At 43.9% G+C, this 22556-nt stretch overlaps 1 protein-coding gene across 1 annotated transcript; it reads left to right on the top strand.

The window, feature by feature from the left end:
• Nucleotides 1-733: 733 nt before the first annotated feature.
• On the top strand, nt 734-19823 carry LOC112254591 (ATP-dependent 6-phosphofructokinase, muscle type-like). Its single transcript, XM_042324472.1, has 23 exons — nt 734-780; nt 880-984; nt 4886-4959; nt 7378-7455; nt 8239-8428; nt 10701-10866; nt 10953-10997; nt 11108-11216; nt 11368-11463; nt 11911-12003; nt 12221-12346; nt 12504-12568; nt 12661-12724; nt 12879-13025; nt 15184-15254; nt 15452-15539; nt 15763-15915; nt 16455-16619; nt 16748-16809; nt 16944-17055; nt 18390-18489; nt 18724-18829; nt 19205-19823. Exons 2-23 carry the CDS (start codon nt 894-896, stop codon nt 19356-19358), a joined length of 2355 nt encoding a protein of 784 aa, XP_042180406.1. The 5' UTR covers nt 734-780; nt 880-893; the 3' UTR covers nt 19359-19823.
• Nucleotides 19824-22556: the final 2733 nt, after the last annotated feature.

Below are 22556 nucleotides of genomic sequence, written 5' to 3'. Positions count from 1 at the left end.
CATGTGTGTTTAGTGAGTCTTCCAAATCAGAGGCGGTAGGGATGACCAGGGATGTTTGGTTGATAAGTGTGTGAATTTGACTATTTTCCAGACCTCAAAATGTAACAAGTACCTGAGCGCCAAGTCTAGGTCTAAAAGGCTCCTTAATAGCTTCGGCCCCAAGCCGTAAGACTGCTGAACAATTAATCAAATGGCCATCAGACTATTTACATTGTTTTACACTGCTGTTACTCACTGTTTATTATCTATTCATAGTCACTTTACCCCATCTACATATATACGAATGACCTCGACATACCTGTACGCCAGCACATTGACTCGGTACCGGTACCCCCTGTATATAGCCTCATTGTTATTTCATTGTGTTACTTTTTTATTTTTTTACTTTAGTTTATTTAGTAAATATTCTATTTTCTTTACTGCATTGTTGGTTAAGCACTTGTAAGTTAGCATTTCACGGTAAGGTCTACACCTGTTGTGTTCGGCGCATGTGACAAATAAAATTAGATTTTAAGTACTTTTGGGTGTCAATGAAAATGTATGGAGTAAAAAGTATAATATTTTCTTAAGGAATGTAGTGAAGTAAAAGGTGTCAAAAATAGAAATACTGAAGTACAGAAACCCCCAAAAATGTTGTAAGTATTTTTACAACACTGGCTCTCATCACGCACGTGCCTCAGATTCCTGTCAAGCAGAGGGGGGGTTAAACTGCACCCCCCCCTGTCCCATTCAGTCACTTTCCTAGTCAGGCAGGCAGAGAGAGTGAGAGGAGAGAAAGAGGTGATAGGAGAGAGACACTCTACTGCATTAAACCACACACTATAGGCTAGGCTAATCCTTCTCTCCCATCTTGTCTTTCTCTACCTTCTCCATTCACAGGCAGATCCAGGACCATGGCACATCATGAAGCACCCCATAAAGACCCCAGAAAGATGGGCATCGGCCGCTCCATCGCCGTGCTGACCTCCGGAGGCGATGCCCAGGGTGAGTGGGACGGTCGAGGGCAGGGGGGTTCCAGGGGACTGGTAGGGGGAAGCTACAGCTCCAAGGACATGGGAAATATGAGGGAGGACAGACAGCCCAGAGGCTTGTTGGTAATCTGCAGGTGGCTGAGTCGGGCCAGAGTAATATCAGTATTTGGGAACAGTTCCCATTCGCATGTGGCAGCAGCAAACTATGAGACGTTTTAAGTCAACAATTCCCATAATTCACGCTCAGAGCTCTCAGAGGCTCTCATGGAATTTGAAGTAGGAAAACAATAGATTATAGGGAGTTAACGTAAGAAGTGATTTGTAAATATAATTTGTGCTGTTCAAAGTCATGGCTGTACTTCAGGGGGATGCATAGACTGACTGTACTACAGAAATGCATTGATTTTTGTTCAAAGTGAAATGTGTCACAGCACATATGTACTGTATCAACTAATAGAAAGCATGCCTCTTGACAGGGTGGTTCAGTCACAGTTACAGTCCCACAGTTTGCCACACCCACTACTAAAGAAACTGTAATGATTGTAGAATGAGGAGTTCTGATAGTAAAAGGATATGTTGTCACACTGTTGAACATATGAGATGTATTACATGTATGACATGGCACGTAAAGACCCCTCCTCTTGGTTGTCACCAAGATATCTTATCACATGGAAAGGGCAACGTGAAATCTTCCATCCAAGGTTTCCAGGGTCACCGGAGCATTCACACTTGTTCACTACTCCCCACAAATTAAAAATCATTGGATTGGTGTAGGCATGGCTAGGGGGAGTTTCCATAAACCAGTCATTTTGTTTTAAATCAATCAATGGAAGAGAACAAGTACACACTTCGGGAGAAAGGAAAGATTATTCGGACATCCCAGAAGCCTTCCCCCTGACCTTTAGCTGGATGATAAATACCTCCCCTTGGAACTTTGGGATGTCTGCCGCTGACCACAAATGACCATATGTCAGGGAGCTGTCTGTCTGTCTGAACTTTACATCATTATGGAGCTGGGTGGCTCTTGTCGGCTAGATGTTAATCCAAGGTTCTCTCTCTTTCTGTTGTTTATTCTATTTCTAAACACCCTGGCTGCTCTGTTCTTTAAATATTCACCCGTATCTTTATCTTTCCTCTATTTCCCTCTCTTTCCCTCTCAATCTCTCAGTGTCTGTTGGAGGGGGGTAATTTTAGAGGGGTGACCTTTCTGTCATATGACATGGAGAGGTGGAGGAGGAGGAATAGTGAAGTGTGCCACCCTATCCCTCCTCTATCCTCTCCCTCCTCTTCCACCTATTTTTTTTTACTCCATGCATGTTGAAAGGGGAGACACTCTTGCCACCTCAACAGACACACTATCCACATGTGTTGCCCTTTAGATGATCTGGTGTATTGAGACAATCTGGTGTATTGAGACAATGAGCTGGTGTATTGAGACAATGAGCTGGTGTATTGAGACAATGCGCTGGTGAAATGCACCTCTCTCCCCTGTCTGTCCTGTCTCCCCTGTCTCTCCTGTCTGCCCTGTCTGTCCTGTCTCTCCTGTCTGTCCTGTCTGCATTACTATCCCTGTCTGCCTTGTCTGCCCTGTCTCTCCTGTCTCTCCTGTCTGTCCTGTCTGCCTTACTCTCCCTGTCTCTCCTGTCTGCCTTGTCTGCCCTGTCTCTCCTGTCTCTCCTGTCTGTCCTGTCTGCCTTACTCTCCCTGTCTGCCTTGTCTGCCCTGTCTCTCCTGTCTCTCCTGTCTGTCCTGTCTGCCTTACTCTCCCTGTCTGCCTTGTCTGCCTTGTCTCTCCTGTCTCTCCTGTCTGTCCTGTCTGCCTTACTCTCCCTGTCTGTCCTGTCTGCCCTGTCTCTCCTGTCTGTCCTGTCTGCCTTACTCTCCATGTCTGCCTTACTCTCCCTGTCTGCCTTGTCTGCCCTGTCTCTCCTGTCTGTCCTGTCTGTCCTGTCTGCCTTGTCTGCCCTGTCTCTCCTGTCTGTCCTGTCTGCCCTGTCTGTCCTGTCTGCCTTGTCTGTCCTGCCAGTTCAGTGACACAGAGACATAGGCAGTTACATTCCAACTACATGCCCAGGAGAGCTTAAAAGTGCATTGTCATTCCAATTGTGTGAATGTGACAGGAGAACTCTTCAGTGTTCCACTATGCTATGGTTCCTCTCAGCCATATATGACGATCAGGGGCCCAAGTTATTCCTGACCATGTGAACTCACAGTCAAGCCCTACACGGGCATGCATTTTAAGCCTGAACCCTCTTGACCCTAGTACATGATCATCATGATCGGGTACATGTACATGCTTATTTGATGTTCAGTAAAATCACAAAAATTAGACAAGTTTGTTAAGAATTAAGTGATAGAGTAAAGAGATACGAGCTGTTATGAGGGTTTAACCTTGTCTGGGGTCCTGAACTGTTATTTAGCCCATTTAGCTTCCAAATAAACCAGTCACTCTGGTACTAATGTGGCTGGCCCCTGGTGTTTCCTATCTACACTGAACAAAAATAGAAACACAACATGTAAAGTGTTGGTCCCATGTTTCATGAGCTGAAATAAAAAAATCCCATAAATTGTCTCTACGCACAAAAATAGTATTTCTCTCAAATGTTGTGCACAAATTTGTATACATCCCTGTTGGTGAGCATTTCTCCTTTGCAAAGATAATCCATCCATCTGACAGGTGCGGCACACCTGGGGCGGCAGGGTAGCCTAGTGGTAGAGCATTGGACTAATAACCGGAAGGTTGCAAGTTCAAATCCCCAAGCTGACAAGGTACAAATCTGTCGTTCTGCCCCTGAACAGGCAGTTAACCCACTGTTCCTAGGCCATCACTGAAAATAAGAATTTGTTCTTAACTGACTTGACTAGTTAAATAAAGCTAAAAAAAAAAAGCTGGTCAACATCATGATCATTACACAGGTGCATCTTGTGCTGGGGACAATGAAATCTTGTGCTGGCCACTCTAAAATGTGCAGTTTAGTCACACAATGCCACAGATCTCTTGAGGGAGCATGCAAGTGGCATGCTGACTGCAGGAATGTCCACCAGAGCTGTTGCCAAATAACACAATGTTCATTTCTCTACCATAAGCTGTTTTAGAGAATTTGGTAGTACGTCGAACCAGCCACACAACCACAGACCACGTGTATGGCGTTGTGTGGGCGATGATTTTCTAATGTCAATGTTGTGAACTGATTGCCCCATGTTGGTGTTGGGGTAACAGTATGGTATGGACAGGCATTAGCCAGGGACAATGAATACAATTGCATTTTATCAATGGCAATTTGAATGCACAGAGATACTGTACCATGACAAGTTCCTGAGGCCCAAGGATCTGTACACAATTCCTGGAAGCTGAAAATGTCCCAATTCTTCTATGGCCCGCATACTCACCAGACATGTCACCCATTGAACATGGTTGGGATGCTCTGGATTGACGTATACAACAGTGTATTCCAGTTCCCGCCGATATCCAGCAACATCGCACAGTCATTGAAGAGGAAAGGGACAACATTCCACAGGCCAAAATCAACAGCCTGATCAATTATATGCAAAGCAGACGTGTGACGCTGCATGAGGCAAATGGTGGTCACACCAGATACTGACTGGTTTTCTGATTCATGCCCCTACCTTTATTGTAAGGTAACTTTGACCAACATATGCATATCTGTATTCCCAGTCATGTGAAGTCCATAGATTATCATTTATTTCAATTGACCAATTTTCTGTAACTCAGTAAAATCTTTGAAATTGTTGCATGTTGCGTTTATATTTTTGTTCAGTATAATTATGCATGTGTCAAATTTGTAGCACACAGCATGAAAGCTTAATCACACTGTGTTGTGCGTCATAGTTCAAAACCACCTGTGCAGGTGGGACTGTGTCAGTGATGTTTAAACAACCATTCTGTGCTACAGGTATGAATGCTGCTGTGAGGGCCACAGTCAGAATGGGCATCTACACTGGGGCCAAGGTCTACTTCGTTCATGAGGTTAGTACCTGACTTGTATCCACCCCATCTCATCTACTATTTCATGTTACCCATACTCTATTATTGTCTATAACTGTTAAAGGTCCAATGCAACCTCACTGTGACTGTTTTCAATTAAAATGGTGAAAATAAACAAAAATAACTTTTTAGCAAAGAGCAATTTCTCAAGCAAGAATTTTGCTGGGACTGTCTGGGAGTGGTCTGAGTGGGGAGGGGAAAACTGAAAACTAGCTGTTATTGGCAGAAAGTTTTGGACCCCTCTTTCTTATTGATCTATTAACTAATTAACCATCTGGTGATGTCACCAGGCAGGCCAAAACTCCATCCCACCACAACAGGCTGACATTTGTCTTCACAAAAAGCTCATACAATAAAAGTACATTATCATAATTTTCACAAATTCACATTATTATTGCAACCTCGTAGTGTGGAAAATGAAATATAGAGTACCAGTCAAAAGTTTGGACACACATACTCATTCAAAGGATTTTCTTTATTTGTACTATTTTCTACATTGTATAATAATAGTGAAGACATCAACATTATGAAATACCCCATATGGAATCATGTAGTAACCAAAAAAGTGTGAAATCAAAATATATTTTATATTTGAGATTCTTCAAAGTAGCCACCCTTTGCCTTGATGACAGCTTTGCACTCTCTTGGCATTCTCTCAACCAGCTTCATGAGTCACCTGGAATGTCACCTGGAATGCATTTCAATTAACAGGTGTGCCTTGTTAAAAGTTAATTGGTGGATATTCTTTCCTTCATAATGCGTTTGAGCCGATCAGTTGTGTTGTGACAAGGTAGGGGTGGTATACAGAAGATAGCCCTATTTGGTAAAATACCAAGTCCATATTATAGCAAGAACAGCTCAAATAAGCAAAGACAAATATCAGAACATCATTACTTTAATACATGATGGTCAGTCAATCTGGAAAATGTCAAGTTTCTTCAAATGCAGTCGCAAAAACCATCAAGCGCTATGATGAAACTGGCTCTTATGAGGACCGCCACAGGAAAGGAAGACCCAGAGTTATCTCTGCTGCAGAGGATAAGTTCATTAGAGTTAACAGCCTCAGAAATTGTCAATTAACTGCACCTCAGATTGCAGCCCAAATAAATGCTTCACAGAGTTAAATTAACAAACACATCTCAACATCAACTGTTCAGAGGAGACTGCGTGAATCAGGCCTCCATGGTCAAATTGCTGCAAAGAAACCCCTACTGAAGGACACCAAGAAGAAGAACAGACCTGCTTGGGACAAGAAACATGAGCAATGGACATTAGACAGGTGGAAATCTGTCCTTTGGTCTCATGAGTCCAGATTTGAGATGTTTGCATCCAACCACCATGTCTTTGTGAGACGCAGAGTAGGTGACCGGATGATCTCTGCATGTGTGGTTCCCACCGTGAAGCATAAAGGAGGACGTGTGATGATGTGGGGGTGCTTTGCTGGTGACACTGTCAATGATTTATTTAGAATTCAAGGCACACTTAACCAGCATGGCTACCACAGCATTCTGCAGCGATACACCATCCCATCTGGTTTGCGCTTAGTGGGACGATGACCCAACACACATCCAGACTGTGTAAGGGCTGTTTGACCAAGAAGGAGAGTGATAGTGCTGCATCAGATGACCTGACCTCCACAATCACCCGACCTCAACCCAATTGAGATGTTTTCGGATGTGTTGGACCACAGAGCGAAGGGAAAGCAGCCAACAAGTGCTCAACATATGTGGGAACTCCTTCAAGACTGTTGGAAAAGCATTCCAGGTGACTACCTCATGAAGCTGCTTGAGAGAATGCCAAGAGTATGCAATCATCAAGGCAAAGGGTGGCTACTTTGAAGAATCTATAATATAAAATATATGTTAATTTGTTTAACACTTTTTCGGCTACTACATGATTCGTTGTGTGCTATTTCATATTTTTGATGTAGAAAATTGTAGAAAAATTGTAAAAATAAAGAAAGATCCTTGAATGAATAGGTGTGTCCAAACCTTTGACTGGTACTGTATATAAAACACTGGAAAATCCCATTTTGACTGCACTGGGCCTTTAAATAATACAGATTACAATGGGGGTACTTCAACCTGCGCCTCAAACTCCACAGCACTGCAGGATTTACTACTCCATGGTACTTAATTGACTGAGTAATGTTATTGCCCAGAGATTCCACCTACCTGGTGTCTCAAGTTTCAATCAATCCCTGATTAGAGGGAATAGGATGTAAACCAGCAGTGTTAAGGCCCCCAAGAACTGGATTTGAGAAAGGGCGATGTTACTTTCAATTTTCCATGCCCGTTACCTTAACGTAAAGGTCTGTCAGATAAGCCACCTCAGTTACCCTGGGTTTCACCTTAGACACTCCCACGACTGCGAGTGACAGGTTTGTGTCTTCATCTCCAGGGTTACCAGGGTCTGGTGGATGGAGGTGACAACATCAAACTTGCCACCTGGGAGAGTGTGTCTATGATGCTGCATCTGGTGAGCACACATATTGTATACAGTATACACACACACACTCACCCACACAAAATCACATGCATAGACAAAAAGCATGCTTGCACACACTCACACACATTCACCACATGCATTCATAGACACACGTGTATATAGACACACAGACACTCCCAAAAACATGCAAGCACATGCATGACACATACATACGCATGTGCACACACACACACACACACACACACACACACACACACACACACACACACACACACACACTCACTCACTCTCCAATTACCTCCACCCTCACACTGTCTTGAGCTCTCCTTAGTTCCTAACCAAATGTAACCTTTCAGTGAAGGACGTGGAATCTGTCCTCTGTAACTCAAGCTGGTCCTAGACCAGTGACCCTCTGGCCAGGAGGAACTAATCAAATGTCAGAGTTCACTGGATTTAATGGGCTTCAGAAGGAGAGGTTGGGGTTTCATCTTCCTCCTTTCCTTTCTCTCTCTCCATTCTCTCTCTCTCTCTCTCTTCTCTCTCTCTCTCTCTCTCTCTCTCTCGCTCTCTCTCCCTCTCTTTTTGTGGTGTTTTTAGTGTAGAGGATGGCTCATTAAAGTACATGACATACAAACACTATATTCATAACCACAATCTCTCTCATCCCCCTCTATAACCCACATCCTTTCCTTCTCTACTTCCTCCTCCATCTCTCCACCTTTTTTAGCCCAACTGAATGTGTTCTGTTGGCAGTCTATGTGGATTCTGTTTGTGTCATTCACTGATCCCGCCCCGTCTACTGTCTCTTCTCAGGGTGGAACTGTGATTGGCAGTGCCCGCTGTATGGACTTCAAAGAGAAGTGGGGACGTCTGAAGGCCGCCTGCAACTTGGTCAAACTGGGCATCACCAATCTGTGTGTGATCGGCGGTGATGGCAGCTTGACTGGTGCTAACCAGTTCCGTACAGAGTGGAGCGAGCTGCTGGCTGACCTGAGAAAAGGGGGTGAGATACCTGGGTCACCAAAAAGACTACATTACCCAGCAACCTTCACTCAAAGCACCCAACTACTATAAAATTTAATGTAACCCACTACTACAACCAGTCACGTTTTAGATTATCAAATCAAATTTCAAATCAAATTGATTTATATAGCCCTCTTAGATCAGCTGATATCTCAGTGCTGTGCAGAAACCCAGCCTAAAACCCCAAACAGCAAGCAATGCAGGTGTAGATGCACGGTGGCTAGGAAAAACTCCCTAGAAAGGCCAAAACCTAGGAAGAAACCTAGAGAGGAACCAGGCTATGTGGGGTGGCCAGTCCTCTTCTGGCTGTGCCGGGTGGAGATTATAACTGAACATGTCCAAGATGTTCAAATGATCATAAATGACCAGCATGGTCAAGTAATAATAATCACAGTAGTTGTAGAGGGTGCAACAGGTCAGCACCTCAGGAGTAAATTCCATAGCCGCAGGCAGAACAGTTGAAACTGGAGCAGCAGCACGGCCAGGTGGATTGGGGACGGCAAGTAGTTATCATGCCAGGTAGTCCTGAGGCATGGTCCTAGGGCTCAGACTACACTCAATCATAGGACTTACTGAAGACATGAGTCTTCAATAAAGACTTAAAGGTTGAGACTGAGTCTGCGTCTCTCACATGGGTAGGCAGACCGTTCCATAAAAATGGAGCTCTATAGGAAAAAGCCCTGCCTCCAGCTGTTTGCTTAGACATTCTAGGGACAATTAGGAGGCCTGCATTTGTGACCCTAGTATACGTGTAGGTATGTACGGCAGGACCAAATCGGAAAGATAAGTAGGAGCAAGCCCATGTAATGCTTTGTAGGTTAGCAGTAAAATCTTGAAATCAGCCCTTGCCTTAACAGGAAGCCAGTGTAGGGAGGCTAGCACTGGAGTAATACGATCAAAGTTTTTGGTTCTAGTCAGGATTCTAGCAGCCGTATTTAACACTAACTGAAGTTTATTTAGTGCTTTGTCCGGGTAGCCAGAAAGTAGAGCATTGCAGTAGTCTAACCTAGAAGTAACAAATGCATGGATTAATTGTCCTGCATCATTTTTGGACAGAACATTTCTGATTTTTGCACTGTTATGTAGATGGGAAAAAGCTGTCCTTGAAACTGTCTTGATATGTTCGTCAAAAGAGAGATCAGGGTCCAGAGTAACGCCGAGTCCACAGTTTTATTTGAGATGACTGTACAACCATCAAAATTAATTTTCAGATCCAACAGAAGATCTCTTTGTTTATTGGGACCTAGAACAAGCATCTCTGTTTTGTCCGAGTTTAAAAGTAAAAAGTTTGCAGCCATCCACTTCCTTATGTCTAAAACACAGGCTTCCAGCGAGGGCAATTTTGGGGCTTCACCATGTTTCATTGAAATGTACAGCTGTGTGTCATCCGCATAGCAGTGAAAGTTAACATTATGTTTTCGAATGACATCCCCAAGAGGTAAAATATATAGTGAAAACAATAGTGGTCCTAAAACAGAACCTTGAGGAACACTGAAATTTACAGTTGATTTGTCAGAGGACAAACCATCCACAGAGACAAACTGATATCTTTCCGACAGATAAGATCTAAACCAGGTCAGAACTTGTCCGTGTAGACCAATTTGGGTTTCCAATCTCTCCAAAAGAATGTGGTGATCAATGGTATCAAAAGCAGCACTAAGGTCTAGGAGCACGAGGACAGATACAGAGCCTCAGTCTGACACCTTTAAAATGTCATTTACCACCTTCAAAAGTGCCGACTCAGTGCTATGATGGGGTCTAAAACCAGACTGCAGCATTTTGTATACATTGTTTGTCTTCAGGAAGGCAGTGAGTTGCTGCGCGACAGCTTTTCCTAACATTTTTGAGAGGAATGGGAGATTCGATATAGGCCGATAGTTCTTTATATTTTCTGGGTCAAGGTTTGGCTTTTTCAAGAGAGGCTTTATTACTGCCACTTTTAGTGAGTTTGGTACACATCCGGTGGATAATCCTAAAAGGAGGGGATTAGGTTATCATTCCTTATGATCTAAAAGCCTAAACTGATCCATATGTGGCTCCTTATAGTGTACTTTAATGCCTCCTTGTGGACCCAAGTAATTTATCCAAAGTGACTTACAGTAGTGCTTGCATTTATTTTCAAATGGGTGGCCCCAGCTGGCATCAAGCCCACGACCTGAGTGTTGCAAGGGCTATGTTCTACCAACTGAGCCACACAGGCTGTAGTGTATTAAATGTGAGAGTTGTCTTCTAGTTTGTGTGTCTACCACCAGGAAAGATCTCAGCGGAGGAGGCTAATCGTTCTTCTCATCTCAACATCATGGGCATGGTTGGCTCTATCGACAACGACTTCTGTGGCACTGACATGACCATCGGCACCGACTCCGCCCTGCACCGCATCATAGAGGTGGTTGACGCCATCACGACTACTGCACAGAGGTACACACATAACACACACACACACACACCAATATTAAGGCATTTGTGAACATGAGTAAATCTCTTTCACTTTTTCCTGTTGACAGTCACCAGAGGACCTTTATCCTGGAGGTGATGGGCAGACACTGCGGGTGCGTGCCTGACTGTATGTGCCTACGTACGTGCCTGTGCGTGCCTGTGTGTGTATGCATGCGTGTATGCGTGCCTGTGTGTGTATTAACATTAATCTCTGTCTCCACAGCTACCTGGCCCTGGTGACTGCTCTGGCCTGTGGTGCTGACTGGGTGTTCATCCCAGAAATGCCCCCAGAGGAAAACTGGGAGGAACATTTGTGCAAAAGATTGATTGCGGTACCACACCTCCTGTCCTTCTCCCTCTATCCCTCTATTCTTCTATCCCTCAATCCTTTCTCCACGTCTTCTGATTGAGCATCTCTTTGACCCTCTCTCTTCCTCATATACTAACACACAAAACAAAGCTCTCTCTCCATCTCTCTCTCAGCAAAGGGGGCGTGGTTCTCGTCTGAACGTCATCATTCTGGCAGAGGGAGCCCAGGACCGTAACCAGAAACCCATCACCTGTGACCAAGTCAAAAATGTGAGATATGACATCCCCCAGTCAGTAGAAGCTGGCCCTAACCTCTGAAACAGGCTGAGATGGCGGTGATGAAGAGGGCTCGTGTATTGCTAGTTCCTGCTCTACTCCCAATTTTTTAATTATTACTTTGCTTGCTATACTTATGCAAAAACATTAATTCTATTCTACCGAGCCATTTACTTTATGTTTGTATTATTTTATTATTTATTATTGTTGTTGCATTGTCCAGAAGGAACCTGCAAGTAAGCATTTCGTTGGATACCATATTCATTCCGTATATACAGTATGACTAATAAAACTTGAAACGTGGCCCAAATGGCATTTTATTCCCAATATAGAGAATGGGATGCAGGCACAGATCCCCTAATGGTTAAGGTTATAACGGGCTAGCGTAATGTGATCTGACAGAGGACTGATGCTGTAATCTCTCTGTGTCACTCTATACAGCTGGTATCCAAGAAACTTGGCTTCGACACCCGTTCCACAATCCTGGGACACGTACAGAGAGGTGGCACCCCCTCTGCTTTTGACAGAATCCTGGTAATCCATCTGTCTGTCACCACTTTGTGTCTGTCAATCAGTCTGTCTCTGCCTGTATTATTTTCACTCTGTTGCCTAATCTTTCTTGACCTTCAGGGTCATTATATAGTGCCTGTAATGTTCCTGTAATGATAATCAATCCTTTATTCATGAATTAATTAATTAATTCTCTCTCTCTCTCTCTCTCTCTCTCTCTCTCTCTCTTTCTGTCCCCCAGGGTAGCAGGATGGGTGTGGAGGCTGTGATGGCTCTGTTGGAGGCCACCCCAGAAACCCCAGCCTGTGTTGTCAGTCTTTCTGGGAACATGGCCGTCAGGCTGCCTCTCATGGAGTGTGTCCAAGTGGTGAGCTATACACCTACGCCACATCAAACTGTTATATTTCCTCTCTTATTGTTGATAAATCACCTTTATTATCTACAGAGAGTTCTATTTCCTATCTAAGATTTTCATTCTCTCCTCGCTCCATTACCACCTTCCTGCCTCTCTCTCTTTCTCTCAGACTAAAGATGTGACCGTAGCCATGACTGAGGGGAGATTTGAAGATGCTGTAAAGCTCAGGGGAAAGTGAGCCTTTTACTTGGCTTCTTTTATTCCTTCTTTATTTGCGCTTTGAGATAAAAACCGTTGGTCATTTTCTTTTCACTGTCTGTTTGTAGGAGCTTTCAGAATAACTGGGACACATACAAAATGCTGGCTCACGTGACCCCCCCAGAAATGAAGGTGAGCAGCATTTTCTTTTTCTTGCTGTCTTGGTCACGTGTTTGGGCAACTGGTTGCACATTTGAAGGCGTTATAGGACGTTTTTCCCACAGTGTAGTTCTTATAATCATGTTGCGCCCAAAATACATCCTCTCTCCTGTTCTCCCACTCTCAGAGCAACATCAACATTGCCATTATAAATGTTGGCGCCCCCTGTGCTGGGATGAATGCAGCAGTGCGTGCAGCTGTCAGGGTCGGTATCATCCAGGGACATCAGATGCTAGCTGTACATGACGGCTTTGACGGCCTGGCTAACGGACAGGTGGGTCATTCCACCTGAGGATTTCCTGTAGTGGACATCTTGTTCAAGCTGTTAGGAGTCACTGGGTGCATCCCAATAATATCTCTTGAAGGGTGCACTCCTTCACTACTTCCCACAAATCGTAGGGCCTGATTCCAATTTAGGAAATGATGTCTTTCTTACACACACCTTTCCTATGCACTTCTCAGTGAATGAGTGTAATGAGCTTTGCAGGCGTGGTTCCCTTGCACACGCTGAATATGTTTAATTCAAGTGCTGAAATCCCTTCCACTTGCTGGCAAACAAATGTTCTTTTTGAGTTTTCATTCAATAACATTTTCAGTACATTTATCTTAAGCCATACCTTTCAATACGGTGTGCCTTTTAGTTATAATTTTGTCAACAGACTCACTAGAATATATCGAGAGAACGGGTTCAGAATATTAGGGCTCAATGAAAGAAAGCCATCTAAATATATGCAGATTCCCCTCCGTTTCAGCATCAATTGGTAGGGAAAAATGTTAGTAGATTATTTAGGGTTAGAAAAGTATTTATGAATCATAAAAAACAGTTTTGGAGAGCGTTTACACATAAAATAATAGTGTACAATATTAGTGTCACGGCCAAAGTGCAGCGTGGTGAGCGTACATTTTCCTTTTTATTTAAAATGTCGCCAACAAAACAACAAACGAAGAAACAACTGTGAAGCTTTCAGGGCTATAGTGCCACTAACAAAGATAACTTCCCACAAATAACAAAGGGAAAAAGGCTACCTAAGTATGATTCCCAATCAGAGACAACGAATGACAGCTGTCCCTGATTGAGAACCATACCCGGCCAAAAAAAAGAAATACAAAAACATAGAAAATAGAACATAGAATGCCCACCCAAATCACACCATGACCAAACCAAAATAGAGACATAAAAAGATCACTAAGGTCAGGTCGTGACAATTAGGCTATACTCTCGTTTGTTGCCTGCGCTAACTAAGGAACTGTGTGATGACACCGCCAAGTTTTGCGCCATGTGTCAGGTTTAAACTGTTACGGCTTGGTCTGTGCTCCGAACGAGTTAATTAGCCTACATGTCATGTTTATATTATCAACTGTTACTAATGATCCTCAGCAACAACCACACGGCAGTGACGGCGTTTACAGAGGAAGCAAATGAAGGTCAACGAAACAATGGAATTAAATGGAATGATAATGTAGTTTATACCAACTGAAGAGAACTAACAGTAAATTAGCAGTGTAATATGTGTTGTTATTAGGCCTACTGACAGTCGATACTGATACTGTCTAATATTCAACATGATAGGAATAGGAAGCAGAGAAAGTCAGGGGAGCCTATAATTAAGACAATCCAGAGTGCCCATTCCTCCAACTTAAAAGGCCGTACAATTAAAATTTTGCGTAATGGCACATCATTTCAACTTTACTGGGGGAAAGTTGATATGTTGATATGCTTTAATTTGCTGCCATATGACTGGTTTCACATTTGTCTCCAGCCATTAGAAGGTCAAATATATCTATAACAAGTGTCATTTATATTTAGAATTCCCTTATCCAAACAGATTACTCATTTACCCATCTATTTTCAATAGCTCTTATCAAGTTGTAAATGACAGAGCATGGAGAATGGTGGTGGTTATTTATATTGTAAAAAATGAAGTAGATGCTTTTTCCACTTGGAACCGGTAGGTTCACTAGACCTTATTCATGGTTTTCTGGCACATAAAGGGGTGGAATTATTAGGGAATTAAGTCAAGGTCAGAATATGGTGTGTCTGTACACACACCTCCACCACATCTTCATTTATTTGATCCCAACCAAAATGAATAGCAGGTGAGTAGCACACTATTCTCATGCTTAAGTTCAAGGTCAGAAAAGGCATAGAGAGAAAAGTGCATGAAAAGGGAATTCCATTCCATTTACGCACTCTAAACTCGGGTCAGAATCGGGGCCTTAAAGCATTGGATTGGTGGAAGCCTGGGCTAGTGGAGGTTTCCACCATTTTCTTATACTAATAATTTCCTTTAAATTCAGCAAAGGGAAGTGAACAAGTGACATCCTCAGGAACATCAGTTCATTGCCAAGTTGTTGGACAGCTCAACACAAATGACACACGCATGTGCACACGCACAAACATATCATACTCATCTCTCTTTCCTCTTCTCCAGATTGAGCCTATCATCTGGGCTCAAGTGGGTGGATGGACTGGGAAGGGAGGGTCCAATCTCGGTACCAAGAGGTGAGACATCTCCACAGAGCACACACACCACTATGTAGTGCCTCGAGGTCTTCCTGACCATGTGACCTGTCCAGGAAAAGCTAAAAGTCACATGTTTAGGATGAACACAAGGCCCTAATTATAGGAATAGAAGCTTCTGTTGACAGATTAACCAGATGGTCACATTTAACTCTGTGTTTCTCCTCTCTGGTGTGAAGACACCTGCCAGGTAAAAACATTGAGCAAATCAGCCTGAACATTACCAAGTTCAACATCCATTCTCTGATCATCATCGGAGGCTTTGAGGTGAGGATCAAGTTGTTGGATTAGAGAGAGTGTTATGATGGTTCACTGGCCCACCATCATGACACTTCATAGAATCGGTCCTTAAAGTATAAGTGTACAAATATTCTTGATTGAACATATTCATTAAGCATAAGCACTATAGTTGACAAACTATTAGTATCATGAATATTGTCATGTCTGTTGATGCCTAATCCAGATGTTGATGCCGTTGTCTCCTTGTCAGGCGTATCTGGGTGGTCTGGAGCTGGTGACAGCCAGGGAGATGTACGAGGAGCTGTGTATCCCCATGGTGGTCATTCCCGCCACCGTCTCTAACAATGTTCCTGGATCGGACTTCAGCATCGGAGCTGACACCGCCCTTAACACCATCACCATGGTCAGACATATCCTGATGCTTCGTCACTTTACCCTGCCTTTATGTGCATATCTAACTCAAATACTTCATACCTCTGCACATTGATCTGGTACTTATACTCCCTGTATATAGATTCATTCTGTGTATTTTATTTCTCTTGTGTTACAATGTATTTTATTTACTCTGCACCGTTGGGAAGGACTCCCAACAAGCATTTCAATGCTAATTCAGCGCATCTGACAAATAACATTTGATTTGACACACACACAATGTACCCCAGATACACACACACACACACACACACACACACACACACACACACACACACACACACACACACACACACACACACACACACACACACTGTACCCCAGATACACACATGCAGACAAACACACACTCTCACACACACACACACACACACTGTACCCCAGATACTCACATGCAGACAAACTCACACAAACATACTGTACCCCATACACACAAAGGTTTAAATACACATATGACAATACCCAGACAAACATCCCTCCTCATACTTGCCCCTCTCTTTCCTCTGTCAGACTTGCGACAGGATAAAGCAGTCTGCTGCTGGCACTAAGAGGAGAGTGTTCATCATTGAGACCATGGGGGGATACTGCGGTTACTTAGCAACCATGGCTGGCTTGTCATCTGGGGCTGATGATGCCTACATCTATGAAGAGCCTTTCCATATCCGTGACCTAGAGGTCAGAGGCCATATTCAGAATAACACAGATGGATGGATAGATGATGTGGTATATTTCAGACATATCCCAAAAAATGGGGACCTTGGGCTGTTAAATCATGGTTTTACTGTTGTATTGTTTTATTGTAGCTGAACGTGGAGCATCTGATAGAAAAGATGAAGACCTCAGTGAAGAGAGGCCTCATTCTCAGGTGAGTGTGCTCTCCTCAAAAACACATCCTTGCCTGATATCCCTCAGACATTATCATTCTCTTGTTTCTCTTGTTACTACAACTAACAAATTATGGATTGTCTTATAATAATACCGCCCTCCTCCTGCCCACAGGAACTCTAATGCCAATGAGAACTACACCACACAGTTCCTCTACAACCTGTACTCAGAGGAGGGAAAGGGCACGTTCGACTGCAGGATGAATGTCTTAGGACACATGCAGCAGGTCTGATGGATGCTTCTTCTAGCTGTTTCATGGACTCAACTCTAAACCTGTAGATAATATTTCTGAAGTAGTATAAGGATTCCAGGGTTTTTTTGGATCATAAAGGGGCTTAGGTGGTGGGTGTGGCAGGGAGTCTGGCAGGGGGCGAGGCAGGGGGCGTGGCAGGGAGTGTGGCAGGGGGCGAGGCAGGGGGTGTGGCAGGGGGCATGGCAGGGAGCGTGGCAGGGGGCGTGGCAGGGGGTGTGGCAGGGAGTGAGGCAGAGGGCGTGGCAGGGGGTGAGGCAGGGGGCGTGGCAGGGAGTGAGGCAGAGGGCGTGGCAGGGGGTGAGGCAGGGGGCGTGGCAGGGAGTGAGGCAGAGGGCGTGGCAGGGGGTGAGGCAGGGGGTGGCGGGAGTGGGCAGGGGGCGTGGCAGGGAGTGTGGCAGGGGGGCGTGGCAGGGGGTGTCGCAGGGTGTACTGTTGACCCTTGGTTGCATTTTAGAGATCAAAATATATACTGTTAAATGTATTTTTTATTTTATTTTTAGTTCTTAAAGATAAATATATATATATATATATATAGGTCCATTATCTTTTCCACATACTTTATATCTGGTTTTAGTTGTTTTAGTTAATACCGAAAGCGTTTTTCTCATCCCTAAAATGTTTTGTACACTGAGTTCCTAATGTTGAGTTGCCTTTTGCCCTCAGAACAGCTTCCTTTCGTCTGGCATAGACTACACAAGGTGTCGAAAGCCTTCCACAGGGATGCTGGCCCATGTTGATTCCAGTGCTTCCCACAGTTATGTCAAGTTGGCTGGATGTCCTTTGTTTGGTGGACCATTCTTGATACACACATAAACTGTTGAGTGTGAAATCCCAGGCAACGTTGTAGTTCTTGACACACTCAAACTGGTGTGCCTGGCCCCTACTACCATACCCTGTTCAAAGGCACTTAAATCTCTTGTCTTGCCCATTCACTCTTTGGTGCTCTTTGGTGCATTCAACTGTGTCAAGGCTTACAAAATCTTCTTTAACCTTTCTCCTCCCCTTCATCTACACTGATTGAAATGACATCAATAAGGGATCATAGCTTTCACCTGAATTCACCTGGTCAGTCTATGTCATGGAAAGAGCAGGTGTTCTTGTGTTTTGTACACTCAGTGTATATATATATATAATATTTTTTCCCTGGAATCAATTTATGTGTATGCTCATATGGGAATACCTCTCTCTCTCTCACACACAATTTATCTATCTTTCTCTCTCCCCCTCTATCTCTATCTCTCTCTCTCTCTTGCTTTCTTGCTCTCTCTCTCAATGTCTCTCTCTCTTTCTCTGTGTCTCACCACCAGGGTGGAACCCCCAGCCCCTTTGACAGGAATTTTGGTACCAAGATGGGATCCAAGTCTGTCCTGTGGCTGACTAACAAGCTGAAGGAGTGCTACAGACACGGTGAGGATCATTGACACGCTGGACCAAATGTCTTCAAGCATATGGAATTGACTTAATTTCTTCGATCACCTCAATACTTTTTCCATCAAGAAGCGCAATGTCTTCATAACTTGCTCCTCTGACTACTATTGTCCTGCCATGAGAGAGGAGCTGGATAAATCCCATACAAACAGGTCTGGGATCAGCCAGGCTACTGCCCTCCTAAACTGATGCTGGCCCTCTTTGTGTCCCCAGGTCGTATCTTTGCCAACATGCCAGACTCAGCCTGTGTGCTGGGCATGAAGAAGAGATCCCTGGTCTTCCAGCCCCTGGCTTCCCTCAAGGACGACACTGACTTTGAGTAAGTACTAGTCATCCCTCTGTTTCCACACTTCCTTTCTCTCCTCCTTCTCCCTCCTGTTTGTGACTATTCTTTATGCGTTCCACATTGAGTTCAATTGGGTTTTACTAACGACCAATGGTAGTTAAGTTGAAAGTGCTGTTGTCTGGAAGTCTATGCCAATCCATTTAGAACCATCAAATGTTTCTTTGAACAGATTGCTCACAGAAAGCCAGCCCAGGTTCCTTCTAGCATTTCCCTTGTTTATTTCCCTCTATTTCCTGTTTTCTTCCTCTGATCCCTTTGTCCTCCTCCTCACTCCCCTCTTCCACCACCCTGTCTTCTATCTCCTCCCCCTCTTCTCCCTCACTCCACCCTTCCCTCCTCCCTCCATAGGCACCGTATCCCAAAGACAGAGTGGTGGCTGAGGCTAAGGCCCATCCTGAAAATCCTGGCCAAATATGACACTGTGGAAATGGACACCTCTGAGGTGGCTGCCATGGAGCACGTCATCAAGAAGACAGGCCTAGTCAAGGGGGACAAAATGTAAACAAACAAATAAACACACACATATAAACACAACCTCACATAAACACATACATACCGACCCTTGGTATTGCATCTCGGCCCACCCACTCCTATGAAGAGAAAGGGATGGTAACAGTCAACCATTCAGTCAACAGATGTGTGTAGCATCTCAGTGTAGTCCTAGTGGTTATGAGGAAGAGACTGTACATACAGTTTGTTGTGTGGAGCTTTGAACTGTTCTACATCACAGAAGTCATTCTACACCATTCTGCAGAAACCCTGCAACAATACTGTGCAGATCTCTCAGTGGAGTCAGTCTAACACTTTTATCTTAAAGCCACAAAAACACTCTCGGTGTGCTGTTTCCTGTGTCTGGCTCACTGCTTTCTCCCCTATTTGTATGGCAGAACAGTTTACAAAATGAAGACTTCTTTCTTGCATTGAAACTGAACTAGGATATGTAATTAAACTCTGCTTCATTTCTGGAGGTTGTATTTGTTTTTTTTGTTACACACATGACATGATAAAAGATCATGTCAAATTTACTATGTTTAATGAATATTGAATATTTAGTGATAAAATAGTAACAATGTATTGCATAGAAAATGTGACAAATTTTGTGGGGCTTTTTATCACAATAACTTACATAGTCTTTTATTAAATTATGCCTAATAGGCTGACTAAGTACAGCCAACCCAAATAATAAAATTGTTATGAATTTAGTAATTGAACAAATAAAAAATGTAAGGTATGGGTTCAAAAATGCTGAAAAGGCTAAATGTTCTTAGGCTGATTGGTAACAATGATGATGATGATGACTGACAGAAGAGATGAAGACCGTGGCACCTGCTAGTGCAAGGTCTCCTGGTTTCTATGAGTCATGAAGCTTAACCATTACCATTTCCCTCTTTACTCTTTCTCCTTCAGTTACAAATGTTATAAAGTATACCAAACGTGTGTGTACACAATATGATGACCTCTATCTAACTACAGGTAGTCTCCCAGCCAGTCAGAAAGGTTGCACTAAGTAATCTGTAGTCTGTGGTTTGTGCTAGTCAACGTCTGCTCCATTTCAGAGCCAGACAGGTCAACTTCCTGCCCAGAACATCTGCTGTGTGTGTATGTATGAGAGAGAGAGAGAGAGAGAGAAAGAGAGCATATCTTGGATGAGGCCCATAGATATGGGTCTGTAATGCCCAAAAGCCAAGTTCAAAGCAGGCCTTGAAATGTATGAGTGTAATGTATGTAAAGTAGGTGGATGAGCAGCTTTTTTTAAACGTTGGGTATAGTTGTGGATGAGTAAGAAAACTGAACAAAAATATAAATGCAACATGCAACATGCAACAATTTCAAAGATTTTACTGAGTTATATAAGGAAATCAGTCAATTTAAATAAATAAATTAGACCCTAATCTATGGATTTCACATGACTGGGAATACAGATATGCAATTGTTTGGTCAAAGATACCTTACAAAAAAAATGCAAGGGGGCCTCCCGAGTGGCACAGCATTCTAAGGCACTGCATCTCAGTGCTAGAGGTGTCACTACAGACCTGGGTTTGATCCCAGGCTGTATCACAATTGGCCCAGGGTTGTCTGGATTAGGGGATGGTTTGGCTGTGGGGTTTTACTTGGCTCATTGTGCACTAGCGACTCCTTGTGGCGGGCCGGGCGCCTGTAGGCTGACCTCGGTTGTCAGTTAAACAATGTTTCCTCCGACACATTGGTGCGGCTGGCTTCCGGGTTAAACGGGCGGATGTGAAGAAATGCGTTTTGGCGGGTCATGTTTCAGAGGATGGATGATTCGACCTTCACCTCCCGAGCCCGTTGAGGATTTGCAGCGATGATACAAGATCGAGATTGGGGAGAATATACAACAACAACAAAAATGTAATAAATAAAAATAAGTAGGGGTGTCAGAAAACCAGTCAGTGTCTGGTGTGACCACTATTTGCCTCATGCAACGCGACACTTCAAATCAAATCAAAGTTTATTTGTCACGTGCGCTGAGACCTTACAGTGAAATGCTTACTTACAGGCTCTAACCAATAGTGCAAAAAAGGTATTAGGTGAACAATAGGTAGGTAAAGAAATAAAACAACAGTAAAAAGAAAGGCTATATACAGTAGCGCGGCTATAAAAGTAGTGAGGCTACATACAGACACTGGTTAGTCAGGCTGATTGAGGTAGTATGTACATGTAGATATGGTTAAAGTGACAATGCATATATGATGAACAGAGAGTAGCAGTAGTGTAAAAGAGGGGTTGGCGGGTGGTGGGTGGGACACAATGCAGATAGCCCGGTTAGCCAATGTGCGGGAGCACTGGTTGGTCGGCTCAATTGAGGTAGTATGCACATTAATGTATAGTTAAAGTGACTATGCATATATGATAAACAGAGAGTAGCAGCAGCGTAAAAAGAGGGGTTGGGGGAGGCACACAATGCAAATAGTCCGGGTAGCCATTTGATTACCTGTTCAGGAGTCTTATGGCTTGGGGGTAAAAACAGTTGAGAAGCCTTTTTGTCCTAGACTTATCACTCGGTACCGCTTGCCATGCGGTAGTAGAGAGAACAGTCTATAACTGGGGTGGCTGGGGTCTTTGACAATTTTTAGGGCCTTTCTCTGACACCGCCTGGTGTAGAGGTACTGGATGGCAGTGATGTACTGGGCCGTAAGCACAACCCTCTGTAGTGCCTTGCAGTCAGAGGCCGAGCATTTGCCGTATCAGGCAGTGATGCAACCGGTCAGGATGCTCTCGATGTTGCAGCTATAGAACCTTTTGAGGATCTCAGAACCCATGCCAAATCTCTTTAGTTTCCTGAGGGGGAATAGGCTATGTCGTGCCATCTTCACGACTGTCTTGGTGTGTTTGAACCATTCTAGTTTGTTGTTGATGTGGACACCAAGGAACTTGGAGCTCTCAACCTGCTCCACTACATCCCCGTCGATGAGAATGGGGGCGTGCTTGGTCCTCCTTTTCTTATAGTCCACAATAATCTCCTTAGTCTTGGATACGTTGAGGGATAGGTTGTTATTCTGGCGCCATCTGGCCAGGTCTCTGACTTCCTCACTATAGGCTGTCTCGTCGTTGTTGGTAATCATGTGTCATCTGAAAACTTAATGATGGTGTTGGTGTCATGCCTGGCCATGCAGTCGTGGGTGAACAGGTTGTACAGGAGGGGACTGAGCACGCACCCCTGGGGAGCTCCAGTGTTGAG

This window comes from Oncorhynchus tshawytscha, linkage group LG07 (assembly GCF_018296145.1).
Source record: "Oncorhynchus tshawytscha isolate Ot180627B linkage group LG07, Otsh_v2.0, whole genome shotgun sequence".
NCBI lineage: Eukaryota > Metazoa > Chordata > Actinopteri > Salmoniformes > Salmonidae > Oncorhynchus > Oncorhynchus tshawytscha.
Note: the sequence above shows the minus strand (reverse complement) of the source record. Positions and strands in the feature narration are given on the sequence as shown.